This window comes from Adiantum capillus-veneris, chromosome 29 (genome assembly GCF_014529385.1).
Source record: "Adiantum capillus-veneris isolate H3 chromosome 29, ASM1452938v2, whole genome shotgun sequence".
Lineage (NCBI taxonomy): Eukaryota > Viridiplantae > Streptophyta > Polypodiopsida > Polypodiales > Pteridaceae > Adiantum > Adiantum capillus-veneris.
Genome location: NC_140959.1, coordinates 11,013,789 through 11,039,420, shown reverse-complemented (window position 1 = coordinate 11,039,420; position 25,632 = coordinate 11,013,789). Strand labels below are relative to the sequence as shown.

The 25,632-nt window shown below is 42.5% G+C and overlaps 1 protein-coding gene across 3 annotated transcripts in view; it reads left to right on the top strand.

Annotated features, from left to right (window-relative positions):
• The window catches only part of LOC147418754 (uncharacterized), a 121,550-nt gene extending 106,417 nt beyond the window's left edge, over positions 1-15,133 (top strand). For 2 of the 3 annotated variants that reach the window (XM_086505945.1, XM_086505947.1), the window contains 5 exons: positions 12,293-12,418; positions 13,100-13,276; positions 13,374-14,542; positions 14,629-14,701; positions 14,795-15,133. In XM_086505945.1, coding sequence (XP_086362071.1) covers positions 12,293-12,418; positions 13,100-13,276; positions 13,374-14,542; positions 14,629-14,701; positions 14,795-14,944 — 1,695 coding nt within the window. In that variant the 3' untranslated portion in view covers positions 14,945-15,133. The remainder of the gene's footprint in view (positions 1-12,292; positions 12,419-13,099; positions 13,277-13,373; positions 14,543-14,628; positions 14,702-14,794) is intronic. The other variant, XM_086505946.1, reaches the window with a different exon arrangement.
• The last annotated feature ends 10,499 nt before the right edge of the window (positions 15,134-25,632 follow it).

Below are 25,632 nucleotides of genomic sequence, written 5' to 3'. Positions count from 1 at the left end.
TTGGAGATGTCTCTCCGTCCGTTGTAGGTTTCGAACTTGATGTCCTTGTCACCCGATTTGAAGACGCGCATGCGATGTTGAGACTTGCGACCATGCTTCTTGAATCGAGGCTTATCTTTAGGTTGATGTAGGGAAGTAGTAGTAGCGGCTTCCTTCTTCTGACGAGATGATCGAGAAGTAGAAGTGTAATCAGGAGAGTAAGATGGAGATGAGATAGAGATGTCCTTGCTCTCGTCTAGCAAAGAGAGCGCTTTTTCCTTGTTCATTCCGATCCGAAGATCCTTTGTGCACCTGGGCACGTTCTTCTTCTCTTTCCTCCTGTGGTCTCACGCCAACAGTGTTGTCTTGATGCCTGGATGCATCGGTTCCATTCGTTTTCTTCATTCCGCCCAAGAGCTTTTGGACATCTGGCAATAGTAAGATTTGTTGCAAATCCGCAAGCTGAGCTTGCACTTGTTGAAGCTCCTCTTCAACGCTTCTCCCTTGGCCCGACATGGTTCTTCCCGTTCTTCCCGGAACCGTCCTTTGCAGAGAAAGAGAGGAGTCCGAGCTCTGATACCAGTGTCACAATACGGGAGCGTACACGAGCACTTAGAAATCTGAAAAATATAATACTTTGCAAACATGAGAGAAGGGAGAAGATCGACACAGTATTGGGGACCAGAAGATAGGCTGGTCCCCCCCTGTTAAGAGTATTCTTTATTTAGGGAGAATTCTTATACAAGCACGAGAACCCGAGGAAACCCCTCCGTTCTGTAATCTTAGACCCGAAGGTCGTGCTTTCCCGTAAAGGGCTTGGGCACAAAGCCGTACTTTCCCGTAAGGGACTTAGGCGTAAAGCCGTACTTCCCGTGAGGGGCTTTCCCGTAAGACGGGAGGTTCTTGCAAAACAAACCACACAAAGCAACAATTCTCAATGTGTATCAACACCTTATACCTGTCGCTCCTTGCTCGGAGAAACGACCTCCGTACTCAGTCGTCACACGAACAGTTGCAATTTCCGTCGCTAGCCTCTACTCCAGAATCCCAGCGCTAGCACTTTCTGCTGCTTCCGGCATGTCAACAACTGAACGCTTGCTGCTCTTTTTTAGGCCCTTGCACCCGGCGGGAATAGCAGCCGAAAAAGCAGAGCCCTGGCGCCCTAGAGAGAGGAGAGAGAGAGATCGTTGGTGCTGGCGCTTTTTAGAGAGAGGAGAGAGAGAAATCGCAGATTTCAGCCCCCTGCGTAGCTTTTAGCGCTGGCTTTTTTTTTAATAAGAGCCTTGCTTTATTTTATTAATAAAAGGGCTGGTCACTTAAAAGTGACCGGCCACTTTATAAAATAAAGTGTGAACCTGTTCAAACTTTAAAAACTCACTCAGTTAGTGAAAACAATGCTACATTCCAGGCGTCTCCGGGTGCAGGACACGGCACAGATGCAATGCAGACACAGACTCCTCGCGGGAAAACATCTGCCCTCCCGCGAATGTTCCTGCTTTTCGTAAAAAGCTTCATTGAACCCATCTTTATTCTTGTGCTTACGTTCTTACGCGTATTTTCTTACTCAGTTCGGATTTCCTCTTTAGCTTACGGAATGCCCCCTTACTGATGCACCCGTCACCCATCATGTGACGCATCAGGGGCACTCGTAACCCAGCCCTTTCCACCGAACTTGCGGAAACTCCTTCGCGATGTTTACCGTCACCCTTCAAATGACACATCAGAGTTGTCCGTTCTTGATGGCAGTTCCTGTAGCTACAATCTTTTAACAGTTCTTAGTGCACACAATCAAATATTCTAAAAAAGAGATTAATCATTAAAAATAAGAAAATAGTCCAATTAGCAACAGGCACAGCTAGCCACGCACCTAGAGGTAGCCGACGATTTCACGCCCCTCTGTTAGTTGGGCTGATTTCCAAGACAAGCTCAAGGCACGGTTTATGCTACCTCTGTACCTTGCACGATTGAAGGACGATTGGCGCACTCTCAAGCAAAATGGTATGCCGGTTATGTCTTTTTCTAATCGTGTTTTGCAGCTAGGTACCCAATTACGCATGTCGGATGAAGAGCGCAAAGAGGCTTTTCTCTTTGGATTGGACGAGTATATCAAGTACGATGTCGAGGTACTCGATCCAATCGATCTCAACAAGGCGGTAGCGATTGCTCTCGCACAGGAGATGAAGCACAACAAGGGGAAGCCTAAGGAGAACAAGACTTTCATAAGTACCTCGTAGACTTCTCAGAACGGTAAGAACGGTAAGAATGGTAAGAATGATAACTCTTCTAACCTATCTTCCAACAGTCTCTCATCAAAGAATTCTTCCAATGAATCTAAGGGTAAGGCTAACACAATTGCTAAACCTAAGCTTACTCCATATGAAAAGGTAGCACAAGGAATTGTAGGAGGATACATCACTTCGGAAGAACAAAGAACTTATTCTAAGGAAGGTCGTTGTTTTCATTGTCACATTAAGGGTCACATAAAACGAACATGTCCTAAGCTTGAATCGAATGAATTTAAAGAACCCACAGCACCCACTACATCTGTCAATGCAATGAATGATAACAGGAATGTGCCCTTTTTCAGGACCCTCCCATTGATGATTCCCTCATTAAATGTTATGGTCGTACGTTGGGGCATCGTTTTGTCATATTGTTTGACCCAGGTAGTATGCATGATGTGATCATTTCCTCTCTTGTTGAGAGAGCCCGCCTCGAGGTTAGTCCGAGATCTCCTATCGAGGTCTTTGGCTTTCGTCCTGGTATGGACGCTCTCATCACCGAGGAATGCCTTGATGTGTTGTTTGCAATTCAACAGACTGCCTTCACTAGAGATTTGTTGTTTCTCCTCTCTCAGAATGTGATATGATTTTGGGTATTCGATGGTTTCGTGATAATGATGCTCTCATGAAATTTAAGGCTAACACTATAACTATCAATGCCAACAGTGATTCTCCTATTGTCTTTCATGGAGAGGATATTGTTCCTTCTCCATCTCTCATTGCTAATATGTAGGACAAGGTTGAAAGGATTCGGGATAACGAGACTCTCTCAGTCTCTTTTTCTCCACAGCACGACACACAGGATTTGCATGATTGTGAGACGCATGATGATTTGATGGATAATGATTTGCATGATGATTTGGATGATAAAGACAAGCATGATGATTTGCATGATCAAGATGTGCTTTCTCACAAGCATGATGAGTTGCATGAAGATGTGATTGTTCACAAGGATAATGTGTTAGTTGGTGCTTTTTCTAGCGAAGCTAACCTCGTTGTAGATTCGATCAATCACCAAGAATCGATCTTGGCCTTCGAGTCGAGGTCAACAGATCCCCCACAAGAAGATTTGATGGATCCCGAAGAAGCGATCTTGGCTCTCGAGCCTTGGTCCAAAGAGCCATCACAGGAAGTATTATGTGTTCGCATGATTGATACGCACGCATTGTTCGAGTGTTTCATTCGTGAAGGTTTCTTGTATTTTAGTCAGCATCGTTATGTGATCCCTTTTACTAGGCATGTCATATTGTATGTTGAGCACGTTTCTATCATGGATGAGCACGAATGTATGCAGATTGTTCATGAAAAGTTGAAAAGTTTGTATGTAAGGAAGTCGCATTCCATGTCTCTTTCTTGGCATGACATAGTTTCCGAACGAGCACATGATTGTATGAGCACCAAACATGGGCATTTCCATTGTGATTTGCCACAGTTGATTGATTTCGATCAAACAAAAAAGATTCGAGCGCATTGTTTGCATGTGTTTGATGAATGGGTTGTCACTCCGTCTCTATGTTCATCTACATTGCATACACAGTCTTTAGAGAAGACAAGATTTTTTTCCTTCACTTTACCTAGAATGGGTATGTTCATGGTTTTGTGTTGGAGATGGTTTCAGGAATTTTCAGCCATGGAGATTCTTGAAGACGAAAGAAGCAGGATACTCGACGAAGTTGAAGCAAGGAAGGAGCTATCAAAGACTCTGTGTTGCTTTCGGCGCGGCCCAAAGAAGCAAGCGTTGCAAACCTTTATGAAGTTCAAGTACCGCACGACCCACACATCAGAGTGGGCAGGCGAAGAGTCCCTTCCAGGAGTCCGGATGCTGTTGGCGATCTCCCTCAACGCCATACAGTTTGGTACCAGTACCTCACTTTGAAAAGGAGGGGATGTCACGTGACACATCCCAACCCTATGTGTCCGTGGACAAGCTACACCACAGCAGGGTTCAGTCAGTTTAGTCAAGTCTAGATTAGCAGTGATCTGGCACTTTTGTGAGTCTATTCGTAGACCGTGCATGCCCAGTCACTTAGCATAGATGCATATCCTCCGGTTGCACACAGCATGATCATCGGAATTCCCATTAGAATCCATTAGTATTAGTTAGGGAAATTTTCCAGTGCATTTAGCCTATTTTCCTATTTTTGGTTATTTTCACTTATTATTTTTAAGTGACTTTCCAACAAAAGTAGGTAGGGAAATTTTGCCAAGTTAATATATAAGCAAACCCAAGTTAGCACGTTCTGGCAGAAGAGGAAGCAGGAGCTTCCCGCTCAACAGGCAACTTCTCAGCAGAACCCCCCCATCAGCACGTAGCCTCGCCATACCTCCCATCCCCGTGGCGTTTTTCATAGAGCATCCTCGCCTTGAAGTTCTCCCCCCTTCTAGCGATAGTCCCACCAGCAGATCAGCCCAAAGGCATAGCGTTTTTGAACCCTTGCAGATCAGCCCCATCATAGCATCGCCATCACCCTTATATGCTGGCGTTTCTGTCCCTGCATTCCAGCGTTTTTACCATCAACCACTAACGCTAGGAGAGCTGCATACCATCGTTTTTCAGCGTCCCATAGACCTGCATAATCCAGCGTTTTCCACAGCTTGGCACCTCAGCATATGCAGCGTTTTCAGCAGGTGCAAACCCCTCTAAAAACGCAGCCAAATAAGTCCTACAGAGCCCGACGTTTTTGGCAAGAACAGGAACAGTCCAGCGTTTTTGATCCTCAGCCCAAACCAGCAGCAGGACCTCAGTTTTTTCCCGCGTTTTCAGCCCATTACTAACGCTAGGATATCTGCAGCCTCAGCGTTTTTACAGCAGAGATTCAGCCTTGAAGAAAACACAGGTTTTCAGCAGTTAGCAAAGTAGGAGATTCCCCCAAAGAAGGTTGCAGATGCTTCCCCATTTTCAGCCATCAAAACGCAGCCAAAACAGTCACTTTCAGCCACCAAGAAGACCATGAAAATCAGCAAATAAAAGATCCCAGATTTCAGCCATCAAGTCGTCGTCGTCATCACCGTCGTCGTCATCGGTATAGTCCCATTGCATCAGTCCATTGCATACGCATTGTACACCTTTGTGCAATCAAAGTAGACCACTCTCGCCGACGAGAGTGGGGCCTTCGGAGGAGGGTTTTACAACCTCTCGGTGTCATATCTCTTCTCTCTCCTTCTCTCAGTCTGATTCACTTGCACGCACAATATCCACTCACTTTGTTCGTGACCGCAGCACTCTCCATAAGATTGAAAGCTCTCTCTTTCCCTAAGAACTAAAAGGAACCTTGAGCAATAAAGATCACTAATCTTGAGAAAATACAACATTCATTCCGTTGCACCTTACATCAAACAAGAACTCGCACAATAGGTAAACCTGCGGCCTTGGCCACAATTGAAGCTGTAGTGCTAGGTGACTCCAGAATTGTCCCGAACATGGGACCAATCCTGGGAGAAGAGGGAGGTACTCTCTCCTCGGGCGTGGGAAGCAGACCGAGATAGGCAAATCGGCCCCCTCCTCAAGCACATCTGTAGTAGGGTCGAAACCGTGATGCCATCGTTTGAAGGAAGCTCGATCCAACTCAACGATATCACCTTGGCCGTCATCTTTGGAGACTCGAACTCTATCTGATAATACGTCTCCCAAGGATCTCGACATCTGTGATCTTGGCACTTGCCCACATCGGAGAGGAGTCGGGCCTGAAGTAAAGCTCGATTGGGTCGAGTGCCAATAATCTTGCAGATAACCGAGGAGGCTTGCAAGCATTCCACCTCGACCATCAAGCTCGCTTGCTCTTCTGGCGAAAGAGCAAGTGGAAGGGTCGGCTCTGTAGGGTCGGGCGAGGGGGCTTATGAGGAGCCCCTCTATGGTGGAGCAGAGGCCGCCATTGTGTGTTTGTTGTTGTCGAGGAGGGGGCGAATGTGTCCACTCCTTTGCCAAAAGGCTGCAAATCAGCCCACAATAACGGAGATGGGTGAGCAAGTCGAGGGAGAGCTAGGCGGGAAGGGCTCGCGGGCTGCCAAGGGCAGCGCGAGGCGGGAGAGGAGGGGTGGCGTACTGCCGAAAGCAGCACAAGGAGGGGAAAGGGGGCTGGCGGGCTGGGTGAATAAGGCAGGTTGCGCACGTGGAAACAACACACGCACTGGCTAGGGAGCGCGGTGCAGGCTTGGCGCGCAAGGTGAGGGGAGGAGGGTGCAGGGTTGCGGGTAGAAGATGCGTAGCGTAAGCTGTAGCAGCAGCGATCTCGTTGAACTTGCTGAAGAATGTGATTGGAAATGTGCAATCCAATTGTGATTAAATTTGTGACGTGTGTTATAAGTGAATACATGGTGTGTCGTGCCAATTTTCTGATTTGGGGTGTCCAAGTCTGTTACAGTGGTATCAGAGCACAATCGATTTTCCTTCCACCGAGAACTCCGATCCTTTTTACCGCAACACACAAGCGACGAGTCCCACAAGAATTAGATAAACCCACTCGAGAACTCCGGATCGGGTAAAAGTATGGAAAATTCAGATGAACGACGACTGGCTCCTGACGATTCGGAATGAGAGTACGGGTCACCACGGCCTACGGAGTATGAATGAATGGAGATGCAGCGTCAACAACAAATTGATGCTTGTGCTAAGCAGATGCTCCAGTATTCGAAGAATCCTCAATATGCACAATTTTTGACCAAGCATCCGATCGACGAAGTGCACACTCGGTGGCGTACAGCTATCAGCTCACCTTTATAGAAACCACCCGCCCCGCAAATGTACACTGAAGATGAACTTGATGATGTGATCGAACGAGAAGTCAACCAAATATTGAAGACGACGAAGAATTTAAAGAGACGTAGCAAGGGAACAGACTAACCTGCTTATTGGGGTGACAGTCTTCTTTTGCAAATGCACGAAAAACCAAGAAGCGTGTACGCTTCGAGGGTGTATCTAGTTTGTCCTCATCTTCTTTTGATAGTTCCGGTAGCTCTTCCTCTTTTGATTCCAGTGATGAGGACAGAAAGGGCAAGAAACGATGAAAGAATAAGAAGGCCAAGAAAAGAAGATCCCATTGAAAGATCTCGGAAATTTCCTGACAGTTATGAGGAGGATTCATCCTCTTCTAAGAGTTCAAATTGTGATGACCAAATGTTTTATTCAAAGAGGAAGCATTTCTATAGAGCCAATCAATACGACTATCTTGAAGATAAGAGCAAGAAGACCAAAGAATTCAAGGAGGGTGGACAAGCAATAACATTTGATACCTTTTCCTCAGGTTTTCGAGATGCTGACAAGACTCTCGCTTTTATTCAATAGTTTGACATAGCTTTCTATGGAGGGTGCTATTCAGAGCACTCAAGTTTAGATGAAAGCTAATGCACGGACATGGTGGTCCACTCTTCTGTTACGAAAAGAAGCACCGACAAAGTGGCTAAAGTTCAAGAGACTGTTTATTTCCTCATGGCTCACTCAAGAGTACGAACTTGACATGATTACTGCTTGGAATCATCTTCGGATGGCCAAGGCATCTAGATACTCTAAATATTTGTTGCGAGAGATTTTGGGATGTTTTCTACCTACCTCAACTTTTAAAACGATCAGTTTTAAGCAGCAAATCAAGCAATTTTACTGTGGACTTCCCAAAGAGCTGCTTATTACAAAAATCTGAGTGCATACAACAACTGATGGGACATTCTAAGCAAGGGTTTCCTATGCATTCATGTAACTTGACTTATCCAATAGATCAACTTTGGACAAATGATGATGGAAGAAGAGGAAAGAAAGATACAGGTCCACGACTGATAGAGGAACAGAAAGCCGAATACCTCAAAGCAGGGAAGTGCTTTGGTTGTGGGGAACAAGGACATATATCTGTGTAGTGCTCCAAAAAGGCACAAGAATGAGAACGACCAACAAACTGAAATAGAATTGGGAGAGAAGATACTTGCTTCAGAATAAATATTAGAAAGGAAACTGAAAGGGATACTGATGTGCTGACAGTATTTTGCTTTATGACTTAATGAATGAAGAACTTTGAAATAAAAAATTTCCGAAGATGACTGATTTATGTAAAATGAATGTTTTTTTGGAAGATCTTGTTATTTGTGTACATATGACAGGTGACGAATTTGCATATGAATGCAACTGGGAGCAATGACAGCTCAAGAATGAATCCAATCAAGATAGGAATGATGAATTTTGAATGAATAAGATGACTAGATAGTGTGGTGAGCGTTCCTGCAAAGTCTGGCGCCTCTTTCGGTTATTATTTTTATATTAATGCTTGAGCAAAGTACAAAGACCGAGGGTCCTCTCTGCTCAGTTGCTCGTTAGCAATAAGTGAGTGGAAGAGTGGCCCAGGGTTCATAGTTATAGGCCCATGGCCTTCAAACTCAAAAGCTTCATGTCCAAAAGCTGCCATCGCATGAATCCTTTGGCCACCAACTCCGTGAGTTTCCGCTCTAATTCTTCTTCTTGGGTGTTCAAACTGTAGGGAGCCTTACTGACTGGCTATGCCCTCTCCGTGAGTTTGATGCGATGGTCCTTCGGCCGCTCAGGAGGGAGACGGGGTGGAAGATCATCCTGCAAAAAGAGGTGCTCATACTTGGTAAACAAAGCTGATTACCTGTCTAGAGCCTTTAGGCTCTTGAGTCACTGGAGAGGCATAGATGAATGGCGCTTGTGCTCCTCTTCGTAATTCACGCTTCGCCTACACATGAGAAATGAGAGGTAAAGAATGCAGAGCCTCCTCACCACGAAGGATCATGGAAGAGTCACTTTTGGCATTTAGAGTGAGTGTATTGTCTGCCCAATCAATGAGAGGGTTATGCTCACGAAACTATCTAATGCCCAAAATCATATCACATCCTGAGAGAGGAGACACAAAAAATTTTCTACGAAAGGAAGCTTGCTGAACAGTGAATATCACATCAAGGCACTCTTACGTAATGAGAGAGTCCATACTAGGAGCGAAGCGCGACACCTCGAGAGGAGTTGTCTGGCTAATCTCTAGGCGGGCTTTCTCTACAAGAGAGTCACCAATCACATCATGCATATTGCTTGAATCAAACAATATGACAAAACGCTGACCCTTCACATAACCATAACATTTAAAGAGAGACTCATCAATGTGTGTGGCAGAAACATGTGGAGAATGAGATTGGTTCACTAAAGTGCTTGTGGTAATTGTCGGTGCTTTGGGTTCTTTAGGTGGTACTGTCTTAGGACATGCCTTCTTTATATGACCCTTGACATGACATTGATAGCATCGACCTTCCTTTCCCTAAATGATTTGTTCTTCTGGCGTTATGTATCCTCCTATAATTCTTTGTGCAGCTTTTTCATATGAGGTTAGCTTAGGTTTAGCAGGTTTTTTAGCTTTACCCTTAGATTCATTTTGAGAGTTCTTTTCCGAAGGATTAGAGGAAGATGTGCTAGAAGAGTTACCGTTCTTACCATTGTTCTTACCGTTCTGTGGGTTTTGAGGAGTCTGAGAGGTACTGTGAGAAGACTTGTTCTCCTTAGGCTTTCCTTTGTTGTGCATCATCTCTTGTGCGAGAGCAATCGCTACCGCCTTGTTCAGATCTAGGGGGTCGAGTACTTCGACATCGAACTTGATATACTCGTCTAATCCGAAAAGGAATGCCTCTTTGCGCTCATTATCCGATTTGCGTAATTAGGTGCCGAGCTGCAAAACACAGTTAGAGACATAACTGACATACCATTTTGCTTGAGATTGCGCCAATCTTCTTTCAATTCAATTGGCGTAATTAGGTGCCGAGACATAACTGGCATACCATTTTGCTTGAGATTGCGCCAATCTTCTTTCAACCGCGCTAAGTACTGAGGTGGCATAAACCGTGCCTTGAGCTTGTCTTGGAAGTCTGCCCAATTGAAAGAAAGGGGCACGCCTTTCTCAGCTTCCTCTAGGTGCGCTGCCAATTGTGCCTCTTGCCATTCGTGATACCAATTAATGGTATCACCGGCAAGATACATGGCTGTCGTCAAAACTTTGCTATTCCCTGTTTTCTTAGCTGTCGCAAAGTAAGCATTAAAATGGTGCAACCAAGAATGAATAACAGTAGCATCCTTCTTATTGTCATACTTACTGACGTCAACTTCTCAATGATTGGATTGTTGGAGTCCGCATCTCTACTTGTGCTACCTGATGAACAACCCACATCCTTGATTGGCTCGGATTTTGAGGTGAGTACCTTCAGGACAAACTCTTGCATGTGTTGGTCTCTCTGCGCCCCACGCTCTAATTCCAAAGCCGCTTGCCTTTCTTCGGTCGTTATGCATTGAACATCGGGTGCTTGCTGGTGTTGAAGCTCCATAGCTACCCTTCTTTCTTCGTGGTCGTGATCCCTGGTGGCGCGTTGCACCTCTTGTTGTAGCATCATGTCCATCATCGAGTTGACTAAAGCCTCCATAGGATTTGGTGCAATCCATGGCATAGATGGGGATGGGGGAGGATCGGGGAACAATCCTCATGGTGTAGAAACTTCTTTTTCGCCCACTCCACTCTCATCACCTTGAGGCAAAGTATTCATTCTGCTTCGTGTGATGACCATACAGTAAGATTTTGGGTTCTTAAGTTCTTGAGAAACTTGGGTTCTTGAGGTTCTTGGGTTTTTGAGGTTCTTGAGTTCTTTAGCTTGCAATCGGTGTTTGAGAAGGCTTTTCTCTTACCCAAGCTCGACTCTTGGCAGCCTTGGGCTCACACCAAAGTTGCTTTTTCCCACCTCACGTCGATTGGCCGGCCGCTAAGTGCATGGTCCGCTCTCAATGAGTGAAAAGACGAACAAGGGGAGGCTGGACAAGCCCTTCTTTCTTGGGTTACCTGTCACTCTTGAAAAACACGATTAGGAATCGACACGCCCAAGTGGACTTGGGTTGCTTGCGATCGAAACAAGCAAAAAAAAAATTGGTGGTTCTTTCCTTGAGTGATACAGAACACTGCCAAAAAGCTCCGATACCAATGTAAGGTGCAGCGGAAGTGAATGTTGATATTGCTCAAGATGAGTGCTTCGAACTGTGCTCAAGGGTTCCTTTTACTTACGGAAGGGAGAGCCTTCCGTTCCTTTTAGAGAGAGTGCAATGATCACAAACAAAGTGAATGCTACTGTGAATGAAAGTGCCGAGAGAGAGAGAGAGAGAGAGAGAGAGAGAGAGAGAGAGAGAGAGAGAGAGAGAGAGAGAGAGAATAATACGACACCAGATAGTTCTCAAACCCTCCTCCAAGGACCCCCCTCTCTATGACGAGAGAGGTCTATGCTATAGATTGCACAAATTTGGTACAATGGTCTAGATGCAATGGACTTGCCGACAATGTCGACGACAATACTGATAACGATGGGGACGGGCTGAAAACTGAAAACACTAGGGCTGAAATGCTGAAATCTGGAAAACGCTGACTTTCTGCTGGACATTGACACTGTCGGTGAGGATGGCGATGACGACGACTCGACGACAATGCGCTGTAAATGCCGATGCTGAAATCTGAAAACAGCGGGCTGAAACTGAAAGCGCCAATATTACCACCCTTCCATCTCGGTAAAAGACAATCTTACCTTTTTCCCTTGCCGCTCTAATATCCGGCATTACCTTTTGCATATGAACAATCTGTGAAACCGTGAGGTCATCTCCAAGAAAGATGTCTGTCTTCTTTAGAGTTGGTCTCTTCTTCAAAAATTCCTTCGCTTCCATGGAGGGGAAATGAAGGAAAGTGGCCTTTCCTTTGAGGTTTTCCCATTGCGTCCACTTTTCTTATTGCCCACTCTCCAAGGTCTCGTATGCGTCGGCTCATTAACCCCCATCATAGTCATGAGCTCTTTTCCATCCACATTATGTTTGTCTTTGAGGCCAGAAATTCTCACATGTAAGGCACTCATCCCTCTCCTTTGCTCCTTTTCTAGTGTCACGTTAATGATGGTGGGTGTGGGGGTTGTTTCCTTGCTTTTTCCTTTCTTGGCAACCTTGATCCATTTTTGAGAGAGAGAGAGATAGAGAGAGATTTTTGTAGTATGTTACTCTACAATATTTATTGGTGAGGATGTGGCTGCAGGACCAGAGTCGAGAAAGAAAGTGTCAGGAAATTCTAGAGACGTATGCTCTTTCTGCTCTTCGACGGGATTTGCTGAAGTGTATTAGTGCTGAGAAAAGTCGTTCAGGACACACATTTTTGGACAAGGTACAGTAACTCATCATCAAACTCCTTCCGTGCTTCAACAAAGATAATACATATATAGGAAAGCATTCAGAGTATTTGATGCCTGATGGTGTAATGAAGTGCGTCCTGATTTTGTCTGCTTTAATGTTTGAAGCATAGATGCAATCAAAGCGCTTTGTTGATTATTATGTACCAAGGAGATGAATGTAGTGCTGTGGATGTGCTGACCGGCAATTTCATTTATTGGGCTGGAAGCTCTCATTTGTGCTGTCAGTGTCTTGTCAACTGTGTGCACAGTGCTTGCAAGTTTTCTTACCTCTGTATCAATTTTGTTTTTTCCGTGAACCTCTAAATTACTTGGAGACTAGATTCTTTTGACTCAAAAGTATATGCAGTGCAATCACACAATTTGATGTTAAGAAGTCACAAGGAAGCTTGCATTCTCTAGGAAGGTCTTCTTGTTGTGTTTGCTTCTTTCAGGAATGGAAAGCTTAGACTCTGTTGTTAGGCAGATAAAGTTATGTGTTTGTTGACTTCATGATCCATGTCTCTGAGAGAGCTGGTATAAGTCTCTCGCATAGAGTAGGTATAGTTGGAAATAGTTCACTCTCATCTCCTCTCTCCTTAGATTTTTCTACCTTATTGTGACTGAATGGGTTCATATCAGTTGGTATCTGGAAGTTAAAATTGTTTTGGCTCCAGCTTTTACAGGATGTTTTTAATGGCACATATCCAGTTTCAGCAGAATCAAATGGCAAGCCTGCATCTGAAAAGGAAGAGAGCCAAGAAGATTTTCATTCTGCAGATGGACAGAAGAATTCTATCAGCAGCGAGGACCAAACTATTGTTGGGGGTCGAAACTCAAATGCTGAATCAGAGGTTTTGAGTTCAGTCTTTTTCAAATTTCGAGGCAAATGTTGCGAAGTATGTTGATACTAATACAAACATTTGGTACAATTTTTGCACAAAACTTCAGGAAGCTGATGAGACTCATCTCAAAGATTCAGCGGCAACAGACTTCGCCAGCATTGGCTTAGAAAACAATGCCCGTCGAGCAACGAGAAAAAGAAATTTTGCTCCCATTTCAAGTGAAAGCAAAAGAGCAACAAAGAAAATGACTTTTGAGCATCCAGAGTTGCGACAAAGAGACCAGAATGGCAAAGCAATAACATCCACCAGTCCTTTGAAACCTATTCGGGAGAAAGGTATTCAAGAGCCCAGTTCAAGGGGTGACAGTAAGAAAGTACCCATAGAGATAGCAGGTGACTCTTTGAGTGTAGAGTTTGTGAATCTGGGCAGTGATGGCCATGAGGAGTTCTGTCACAAATGCAAAGAGGGTGGACGATTGCTTTGCTGTGATGGGTGCCCCATTGCTGTGCACAGGAAATGCCTGGGCTATGATGCCAAAACTTTTACTGAGGAAGATTGGTTTTGCCCTTTATGTACACAGAAACGGGCGGCTGAAGCTGTGGCAAAGGCTAAAGAGGAAGAATCAGCAGCCAGAAAGCGAGTGCTACAATTTATGGCAGCTGTGGAGGGAGTAGCTAATGGCAAGCAATGTCCAAGTAGTTCCAAGATTACATCTGAGCAAAACACTGGGAGAGAGTTCATAGATAAAATAAAGTCTGGATATGGCCAGCAAGATTTGGATAGGAAATTAACACAAAAGAGATACGCAAGTAAAATTGCAAGCAGTCCATCAAAAGACACCTCAAAGAAAGTTTCTGCTTCTTGTAGACGAAGTACCTCAATGGATCCTAATGAAGCGTGGGTTGATATTTCCTCCAAGGGTGGTAGACCTGCACGCCAGTCATGTACGCGAAGTTCAGATATGGCTTTGGAGCAGGATGGCCAAAAGAGAGAGACGACGGATGACCTCAAGCAGCAGGCAGTTTGTAGTGGCAAATTAGAGATTTTCACAGAACCCTCAGCAGAAACACATAAGACCACTGAGCAGGGGCATAGAAATGTAACCTCTCCATCAAAAGCAGGTCTTACAAACCAGGCAGGTAGCCTTATGGAGCAGGTGAATATACAAGGACAGGTTGGAGATGGAGATGGGCATGATGGTGATCTTGAAGAGGATAGTGAAAGCAGGAAACCTGAGAGTCCCAAGCCCAAAAAAGATCCAAGGCTTTACTTCAGGTAATTCATTGGCTTTCGTAAAGGTTGTCTTTTTCCGTGTTTTTACACAGCATGTAATCTAAGTGTACTTCGATGTCATATGGCAGAGGTAATCGAATCATCCCGGGCATGCGAAGGAAGCGTCTTCAGTGGACAAAAGAGGAGGAAAATGCTCTAAGGGTATGTGTTTTTTCTCCTCTTTCAGTTTCAAGTTATGCCGTTCCATACATAAAGCAATCTGGTTTTCAATTTTTGAGTTCTTTTGTGATACAGGAAGGTGTGAAGAGATTCTCACATGATAACGGCAGCTGGGGTTTTCAGTGGACTCGTATCTTAGAATTTGGGCATGGAAAGTTTCATCCAAGTCGAACTGATGTTGATCTGAAGGACAAATGGCGCAACCTTTCTAAAATGTCAAACTGATATGATATGATATTGGCTTTTGCTTTCAAGTGGTTCAAGTTTTTCATGGCCACTACGGCTGCTACGTTATGTGATCCACTGTCATATACGCAACTCCTAGGGTCCGAATGGAAATAGAATGAGTCTTTTTCGTGTTGTCTGTTCATTCTTGAAATACATCAAACAATCAGGCAGAATAATACGACTAAACTTTGCCTTCACAATTAGATTATGCCAGATAGGCTTGTGGCTAAACTTAATGAAAGATCTTACCAGATAGATGGAGCCCTTAAGATGTGAATAGATTTCCTGAACAACTCCATTGTGGCAGGAATGTTCATTGTGCTATGATTGCAATTGGTGTACAGAATCGACTTCAGTATCTTCGAACCCACGATGAGGCATGCCGTAGCAATGACTTTCCGTTTGAGGAGACCAATGGTGACTGTTTTCCAATTACATGGTGAAGATTGCTCGGTTACTGGGATATCTATATCGATGTGTTATCCAGAGTGGGCACAGCCTGAAGTTGGGTTCCACGTTCATAAACTCAGGGGACGAACTGTAAGGCAAGTTTGCTTCCTTGAAAACCAAGGAAAATCTGTAACAAGCATAATTCATGGCATTACCTTCGGAGCTAGTTGTTAATCTATCGACAGTTGATGAAGGGCAACGCTTTGTTTCTCTCTAATGCATAAGAAAATCTTTATCAGTCCGCAAAGAGTTGGTCTAACGGTAAGGCTTTGGCCTCTCAACCTACGGGTTGTGGGTTCAAAGCCCCTATTGGGTCACACTCTAGAGGGACACCTTGTGCTCACCTGGTGTTCACGTTGCTAGGGCTCTTGCCCTTGGACACTCGAGTGCATCCTCCTCCTCGGGTGGGTCACCCGAGGAGGAGGTTCCTAGCTGGTTGCTACGAGTTCTCTCCGTCGTTCCCAGCATGTGGTGCATCAATTAGGTGGCCATGGTGATGCCTACGCGTGGCTCTTGCTCGATGGTACGCGGCCCTTGCCCGACCATGTAACATGGCTAATATTTGGAAGGGATAAGCACCTCCCCCTATGGGCCCTATGGTGTGTCGAAAAAAAAAGAAAAGCTTTATCAAGGTGTCGAAAGAAAACATTGAGAGGTTAGATTTTATCTAGGGCTTTTCCGATGCAAGGTTGGCAACACTATATGTCATGAAATTTTCCTTTGAAGCTGCTGGAAACTCTCAGTAGGCTTGTCATTTATCATAAGAAGCTGTGACAAATCATCTTCTCATGAGAAAGTTGTAATTGATAAAAACTCATTTATTTAATGACAAGTGAGTTTCCATATAAGCCATATGCTGTAATACGGATATGCTCTATCCCTAAAGAGGACTAGTAGATCCAAACATAAAGAGCATGAAAATGCTTTATTAGTGCCAATTTGAGAAAATTCACAAAAAAACCACCTCGTTGCTTGAGTTAATTTTGAATCATTAATGTTGAAGGTGAGACAGATAACATCAAGTGTTACTTAGCTCATGAGCCAACTTTGTGGATGCTCAACACCTTATCACTGGTTTCATTTTTTGGGCCACAAAAGTGGCCTGGGCCAAAAAAGAGGCTCATGCTAGTTTTTAGTAATTTGAGGATAACTTCTGCAAATGGCACCAAAATCTCACAAAACTTTTGAGCATGTGTTTTAAATGCAAACGCAACTTTGTGGCTCATATTTGATTCAAAACATTACAATATTCTAAAAATCACCACCTTAAAAATAGCAACCTAGTTTGGATGGTTGTCAAGTCTTAAGTATTTTTCAATGAAGTTTGAGCATGCTTAAAAATATTTTGTGAGATGGTATAATACATTTTGTGCGTTTGGAAAAATTAATCATTAAAGATAGCTACAAATGGGAAACTTCTAAATTGTTACAATTTTTCCCAAATTTTATTCAATTCATACTAAGAGTTGAGTGTGTTTCCTTGAAACCGTTTTCCATTTTGACTTGTTCACAATTATTGGTAATTTTTAAATAAAAGTCTCCAAAAGCCACTAAAGTGGCTCATTCTCTAACAGGACTAGTGTTATGTATCTCTTGGAACAATTTTGGAAAGCTACTTCGTGTTCAATTATCAATTGAAGTTCGAATATCCATTATTGTCATACGTGTTGAGTGCTTTATGAGTGATTTTGGCATGCCAGCAAGAGTCAATTATTTGCTAGTTGAAACTCCAGCCATCACTTTCTAGAAGCCAAAGAGCTAATGTTTGACAATATTTTATTGATCAAATTGCTAATATTTGGAATCAAGCATTATCCCTAAGCCTTTTTTAAAACAAATAGAGTGAATAAGTGATTTAGCATGCCTTTTTGAGGGGTAGGAAATTCAACGGCACAATGGTTTAGAATAGAGTCGTTTGAACAAAATTAAGGGCATGCCATTGTAGACATTCTCTTAATGATACAATTATAATTGGCATAATCTAGCATCTTCATAATGCAAAGCTCCCAATTTGTTTTTACTAGCGATGACAACAAAATGACAAAATACAAAAATCCGTTTTAATTGCTATTATGCACGAAACACTATTTCAAAGGGAAGAAAAACCCATAAAAATACTAGAAGCCTTGCTCTCTCTCTCTCTCTCTCTCTCTCTCTCTCTCTCTCTCTCTGGGCTTCTAGTGTGTGTATATGCATGTATGTATGTATATATGGATGGGTACATACACACCATATATATATATATATATATATATATATATATATATATATATATATATATATATTATATATATATATATATATATATATATATATATATATATATATATATATATATATATGGATGGGTACATACACACAAAATAAATAAATATATGCATACATGAGTATATATTTATATATTTAGAGATATACAAATTTATGTTCTATATTTGTGTGTGTTGAGTGCTTTATGAGTGATTTTGGCATGCCAGCAAGAGTCAATTATTTGCTGGTGGAATCAAGCATTATCCCTAAGCCTTTTTTAAAACAAATAGAGTGAATTAGTGATTTAGCATGCCTTTTTGAGGGGTAGGAACTTCAACGGCACAATGGTTTAGAATAGAGTTGTTTGAACAAAATTAAGGGCATGCCATTGTAGACATTCTCTCAATGATATAATTATAATTGGCATAGTCTAGCTACTCACAAGGGCAAAAGATAAAGGTACTTCTATTGAAAGCTTTGGCATGTGGCATCAGCTTATATTGGATATGCCTTACCTATCAAAATCTAGTATATATTTTTCATTGCCTCCTCTTTAGGTAGCTTTGAAACTTGTATGTGGAGGGTACAAAAATCTAGGTAAAGTGGAATGTGGTTTGTTTTCAGAAAATAGATCAATGAGAGTATTGCAAGTTGTAGCTTGCTCATATTCATGTTTGTGACACGTCATCTTGTGGAAACTAGTGTACTCTATTACCTTTCATAATGATTATGCTATTCATGCAAGGGTGTATTCTTTGAAAATGAACTTTGAAGTGTTTTATGATTCAAATACTGACTCAGAATTTATCAAACGGTATTTATAGTGAACACCTTTGCTTTTTCTTGAGGGTACATTATCGGATATTTCGCTCAAAATTTGGGGTAAACACCAATTAAATATTAAACTTACAAACTGTAGAAAATGGTTATCTAGGGACATTATATTTCTCATTCATGGAAATGGCACGATGCATTGTGTAACTTATACTTGATGCTATTATGCAAGCAATACTTGTAATGTATACCATAAAAACATCAGTCTACCATTTTTTGCCTTCTATACTAATTAATTGATTCTAGATTGGTTGTGATGCAAATAATAAGACAAACTCAACTAGCACAAAAAAAGACACCAAATTGAGGGGAAAATAATATAATGTCGGCATTTGCAAAAGAACTTCTCATCATAATCATACATACATAATGGGCACTTCTAATATATGCAAGAAGAAATAGAGCCATATTCCAGTTGCAAACTTTCTTGAGCCATCTTGAGGAGGCAATCAAAGGTCCAACATCCAAGTACTCAAGGATGTGAAGATGACACCGTCTAGAAATACCTAGAGCTAATTCAAGTATAGAGTCATAATAGTATGGCTATAAAAGAGTCCTCTTCTTGGATTTTGTGGGGAGGCTCGATATGTGGGGGAGAGAGATCTATAGAGAGAGCCTAGGATCTTGTTTGCTTACATAGGTGCTTTAATATTTTTGTGTATCGTATAGAAAACTCTTGTAGGATTTTTGGGGGAGGATCAATGTGTGTGGGGGAGAGAGATCTAAACAGATGACATATTTCTAGAATAATTCATAGCTACACTGAAGAAAAGTGATTCTTTTGTCCTTAACTTGGTAAGCTTTGCTTGCTTTTCCCCTCCTTTTATGGGTTAACTATGTAGGATGATATGAGGAATGGGAGCTTGGTTATCCAGATCCCATCCGACTTCACTCACCAAAACATGTTTCCCCCATTGTTCCCTACATAAGAATTTTCTCATGATGTGGTTATTTCTAGGTTTCTTTGATCTTAGAACACGTCAAAATTCATAAAACTTTCATGGTATAGCTTGGACATTTACAAGAATTGTGGCATTTTTGAGGGCATGGAATTTCCATTGGCCAATCAAGCACACTTCTTCAGGGCCCTAAAACTCAAGAGAAATCGGGGCCTTGTCCACTCGCTCACAGATGGGGAAGGGAATGATGTTAAGGACCTAGATGAAATGGCTAAACTGATGATCACTTATGCCATATCATAGGTCAACCTGAGGCCTGCTCCCCCGAAGTAGATGGAGCCTAGCTACTCTTCACGGAAGTGTAAAAAAAACGGTATCCCACTCAGATGCCAACCTTTTTGAGAAGTCATTCATTGAGGAGGAATTCTTGCTTGCACTGCAAGCATTAGGCAAGGAAAAGTGCCCTGGGTGGGACAGATTGACTGCTGAGTTCTTCAAAGAGTTTTGGGATGATCTTAAGTCCTCGATCACGCCAATGGCTAATACATTCCTGGTTGATGAAGTACTGGACTCAAGCATAAAAAAGGGGACTCATTAAATCTATCCCCAAACAAATTTGTTGCTCCCAACTGAAACATTGGCATCCCATAACTATGATGTCAATGGCTTATAATATTATTGCCAAAATCATTGCCCTCAAGCTCTCTCCCCTCCTAGACAAAGCTATAACTCCCCACCAATATGGATTTATCAAGGGGACATCAATCTATCATAACATTTTGGCAACAATGGTTAGCATAAAGTATGCAACCTTCACTGAGAAAGAGTGTATCCTATTGCAACTGGATTTAGATAAAGCTTATGATAGGATCACATGGTCTTTCTTTGAAGATGTCATAAAATCGTTGGGGCACCCTAGGTGATGGTAGCCAATCTGAGCTTCTATTCAATGAGAGAATTGTGGGTGCATTCAAGATCAAAAGATCAATCAAGCAAGGCTGCCCGATAGCCCCTCTCCTGTTTGCCATTGAATCTCATCCTCTGGTTACCATGCTTGTAGACAATGCTACAAGAGGGGAGATTCAAGGTTTGTCCTTGCTTAACTGTGGCCAACTTCTTGTGAATCTCTTTGTGGATGACTCCCTACTCTTTCTCAAAGCTTGCCCTCAGGTGATTAGGAAGGCCCTTGAGATTGTGCAAACGTGTGCCTTAGCCCTAGGGTTGAAGTGTAGTATTGAAAAATCAAGATTGATTTCACTCTTAGACTACGACTCTTTCGATCGGAGTGGATGTAACCCACAAGAAAAGATTCCTATGGGTCTTGGATAAGGTAAGGAACAAGATGCAAAGGTGGGAATATGTGCTGAGTGAAAGTGATCATTCTTTCTACTCCCATATATAGCCTTTAGCGGTCTGCTTCTAAAGCTGGCCAAATGCAAGTGGAAAGAATTCTTGAAACCGGTGAAAATATTCTTATGGAAAAACAACACCAAAGACTTGATGCCTTGGCAGTGGGCTAGATGAGAGTTCGTTGCAAGAAAATTAGGGCAAGGTCGTATTGGGATCCTTAACCCTAGTACTCATGCGGAGGCCCAGTGTACCAAATTTGTGGTAACAATCATGAAGCAAGACCAAGCTTGATTATGATAAAGGACATGATGGAAAACGCTAAACTGTGCTCGCAAGGTGACAAATTGCTTGCCCCTTGTTGGTGATTTGATCTGAGGCTTGGGGGCACAACGTGTGAGCTAGTTTGGAAATGCAATAGATTAATGGAGGGCCTTGGAATGGGGAGAGATAACAAGGTATTCTTACAACTCTATAACTCACTGGTCCCCGTGGCTATCTAAGACGAGAAGCATCCTATTGAACCCATTTTGGAGGGAAGTTCCCAAAAAGATAAATAACAAAGGACCACGTCGACTCGGTCAGTTTTGGGATAGCAGCAACATAAGTTGGTAAGGAACATACCAAATGGCTACCCAGTTCCACCTTAGTGGGACTGAAAGAATGATGGTCAATAGAGCATTAGAATGGCTGGATAGATTTTATCTACCTACCTGCAAGTTCAATCCCCCCTGAACAAACAGTGGGGTAAGCATTTGCTGGAATCAAGATTGGTGTCAATAATGAAGAACATCTCGTGCCCACAATGACTGCATGGGATGAAGGTTTTTCAATGGAAGGCAATGTGGGGGGCCTTGCCGACTGGTGTAAGGTTTCCAGCCAGAGGTGTTGGTCTAAATAGATGCTTGCAATGCAAAGCGGCTAGTGAGGACCTCTATCACTTATTCAAGGAGTGCCGGACGATTTGTGGCTTGGGAGGGAAGATTTTGCAAATGGATCCAAAAGACCTGGAAGATAGGGTTCTTCAAGAAAAACTTCTTCATGGGAGGGAAATCCAAGCACTGCTTATTTGTACGCAAGTTGTTAGATTTGGCTACTTTAAGCACGCATGGAAGGCTAGGAATTGTTGGGTATTCGAAAACGCCCTGGAAATAGCTAGTTTCATGAAGATTATAATACAAGAAAGCAGGGAAGCGATTGTTGCCACTGGGAAACGAAAGAACTGTAAAGAGTGAGAATAGGGCTATTGGTGCCGCAATGACTAACTTTCACTTTTGTTGACTGTATGGGTTCTTGCTCATGTCAAGGGTTGCTCCCTATGTAGCCACTTTTCACTTTGGTGTCCTTTTGATTTTCGTGGGGTGGCTCCCCTCTCAATCCATGTATCACCAATGTATCTGTGGTATCTGGGAGATGCCATGGTTGGATATGATCATGGCTTGCCATTTGTAAATTTTTGTGGTTATACTAATACGATATACTCACCATTGTAAATTCCACCAAAAAAAAGAGGAATTGCAAGTTCATAAGAAGACACCTCAATGGGAGTGCAAGTGCTGAGGACCATTCTTTAGGCATGCATGCTCAACTCAAGGAAATGAAAAATATGCAAGCATAAGTCATGGTCAAATGAGCTAGCAATGCCAATAAATGATGCCTTGTGATGGTACACTAATGTAGTAGGGGGGAGTTCTACGACCACTTGGTGCGTAAGAGCTAGAAGCGATCGTTTGGGCTATTTAGAGCCTTATGGACATGCAAATTTATTTCCCATAAGGCACTCTACTTTTGAAGTTTGGTCAAGCGGTGTATAATGAATACTTGACAAGAGCTCCTTTGGGCTATTTAAAGATATACGAGCGTGATAGGCCTCGTTCCACTTTTTCTTGGACTGCTTCACAGACAAAAATGAATGAGAAAAAATATACTCAACAATTACTTAAAATCACAACTACACAGAGAATGAGAGACAAAGAGACATAGAGAGAGAATCGACAATACTCAAATAGACAAATTCACGATCATAATTGAAATTAATCTAGAGCACATTTGACTCGAGTTGACATCTAAGGTGCACAAGAGAAAGCGGGAGGGAGCAACAAAGAGAGATTGAAATTGAAACACTTACAAACAAAAATTCATCATTAAAATTGAAATCATTTTGATGGAGAAACGTGGGGATGTCTGCAACATTGGCTGCAAAGTAAAGAAATATTTTTTCTCAATAGCTCTGCAAGACTATTGTTAATCTTTATGTTGCATGTCGAGTCACAGGTGACTTCTATTGGTATTTTGAACCGTGAGTGAGTGAGTGAGTGGGTCTACAATTACTAAGAAGCAACAGAACGATACTTGAGGATGCACATGCAAGACCAAATTTTCCTTGGCCTCAAATTTTAGAAAGTAATGCATTATATAGAATTTCTTCCCGGATCCACCAAGTTCATCAAGAAAGAATACAGTTGCATTATTTCTTTCAATTGCCTCAAGCACTTTCTTGTAGACTTCATGCTGACCTCGATTTAGTTCCAAAATTTAGTTGTCTTTCCATTTGAAAGGCAATATGTAGTTGTTCATTTACATCAAACATTGTCTCTTGAGCCAACAAACACTTTTCAAGCAAGTGCATTTGGGAACAATCAAGTCAAGGCAACGCCAGCATGCCTTGTGATGGTACACTAATGTAGTAGGGGGGAGTTCTATGACCACTCGGTGAGTAAGAGCTAGAAGTAGTCGTTTGGGCTATCTTGAACACACAAATTTATTTCCCATAAGACACTCTTATAATGGATACTTGACAAGAGTTCCTTTCCACTTGTCTTGCCCCATCTGATTCATGCCCCCCCTCCCTCCACGCTACCACTCGACACCTCATGTTGTTGGCCCCCCTCGTGCCTCGGCCAAGAGCTCCTTGCCGCCACCTGCCCCCCCCCCCGCTACAGCCTTTTCTTTTGACTCAACCATAGAACCTTGGAAGATTCGGGTCAAAACTAATGTTGCAGAATTGAAAAGACATATTCGACTGTTCTACAAATTTCACAATTAATCACTTTTCTCTTGTAACAATTTGATAATCGAGAATAGGAATTTTGTGGCGATATCTTTGGGCCATGAATTATTGTTATTTGTGCCCCACTCTTTTTCTTTTTTGGCAGAACTCACAATGGTGAGTGGACTATAATAACATGGCCAAAAAATTGACTAGGTCATAGATCGTGAATTTGTGCCCCAATCTTTTTTTTTTTCAAAACTCACAACAATGAGTGAATTAAATTAGAACAAACCAAAAATTGGCATGGTCACAAGCCCTGCTCATCCATCCGAGCCAAGGCATCACAAAGACAACCATAATAACAAGTCCCAAGCTTTTACAGGGAGCCTTACCCAGTACATGATTCCAATTTATTTTATTATATTTTTTTAATAGCAAAACTCACAATTGTGAGTGAATTATATTGAACAGCCCAAAAAATTACAAGGTCTTGTCATGCTCTTGTTAAGCCATGACATCATCCAGGGATCATACTTACATCGGCTATCAGGGCAGCCACCCCTACCAACCTGCCCCCTCCTCCTTGATACACATGATTCCAATCTTAACTCTACATGATTACATGATGAATATAATTTGTGCCCCAATCTTAACTCTACACAATTCCATGACGAATCGGGATTTTAATCGTCTACCACTAGGTAATTCACTCAAAGTAAGGGCTTTTGAATCTTATGATTGGTGCGCACTTTCTTTTAAAGCAAGAGCTTTTGAGGTGATGAGAGTCGCTCCATCAAACATTCAAGCCTCTTTTGTATAATTGTTTTCTCTAAGCTAGTCCATCCTTGTGAGTTGATCATTTTGCAATAGAAATTCATCTTTTCTTTCATGTTCTTTCTATCTCACATTATGAAATAATGCATTCTTTTTTTGTGATCGATTACTTAATCTTGTGGTGCAAGAGCATAATCTTGTGGTGCAAGAGCTTAGAAGTTAATGCTTTGTCCTTTCAAGTGTCACTAATTTTCTTAAATTAGAGTTTAGTTAATGATTGAGCTTGTGACTAACTAGCTAGGGCTAGAGCATAAGGGAAGTTGACTACTCTTAGAAAGATGTGGTGATACACCACCACAGCCTTGGTAGAGTAGAGATCTACCAACTTCATAGCAAGTTGAGCTTGCAAGAAATATTATGCAATAATAGAGGGAAAGGGTTGCCACAACGAAGAGTGTGTGTGCACATAGAAGCAAGTTTTCTTGGTAGATATGAGTCGTGGTTTCTGCTCTTTCTTCTTATGTAGGAAAATGATTATTCATAGCTATCTTAAGAGTTAATTAGCCCTTGGTTTGACGAATTATTGAATAGGCATTTAATCATGTGGAATTGCTATTCCATTGGGTAGAGGTCTCCCAAGATGTGCTTAATGTTGTAGAGCACATATTGGGAGTTGTCTATTCCATTGGGTAGCGGCCTCCCAATATATGCTTAATGTAGAGCCAATGTGGAAGCGGTATGTGGTGTGGGTGCAAAGAAGCGAGTGTGGTGCGATCTGAGCAAGGAGACACAAAAATGGGGGGGGGGGGGGGGGGGGGGGGGGGGGGGGGGGGGGGTGGAGCTACTCTCAAACTCTAGAGAGATCCCCTTACTCTTTTGCATGTAAAGAATAAGGAATGGATGTGTACAATGGGCAATCACGGATGCCTAAGGTGTATTCGGCTCGATGTAACATGCACACATTGCCTTTATCCCAACAACCTCCCACTTAAAGGCAATTGTGCCAATACGTGGGACTTACTATAGAACCTAGTAGTATATACAAGAACATAGGAAGATTTGATCTCAACCTACACCCATTAGCTCTCTTGAAATACATGCATGTCATTGTATAGAATGTAGCAATGTACAATAGTGTATAT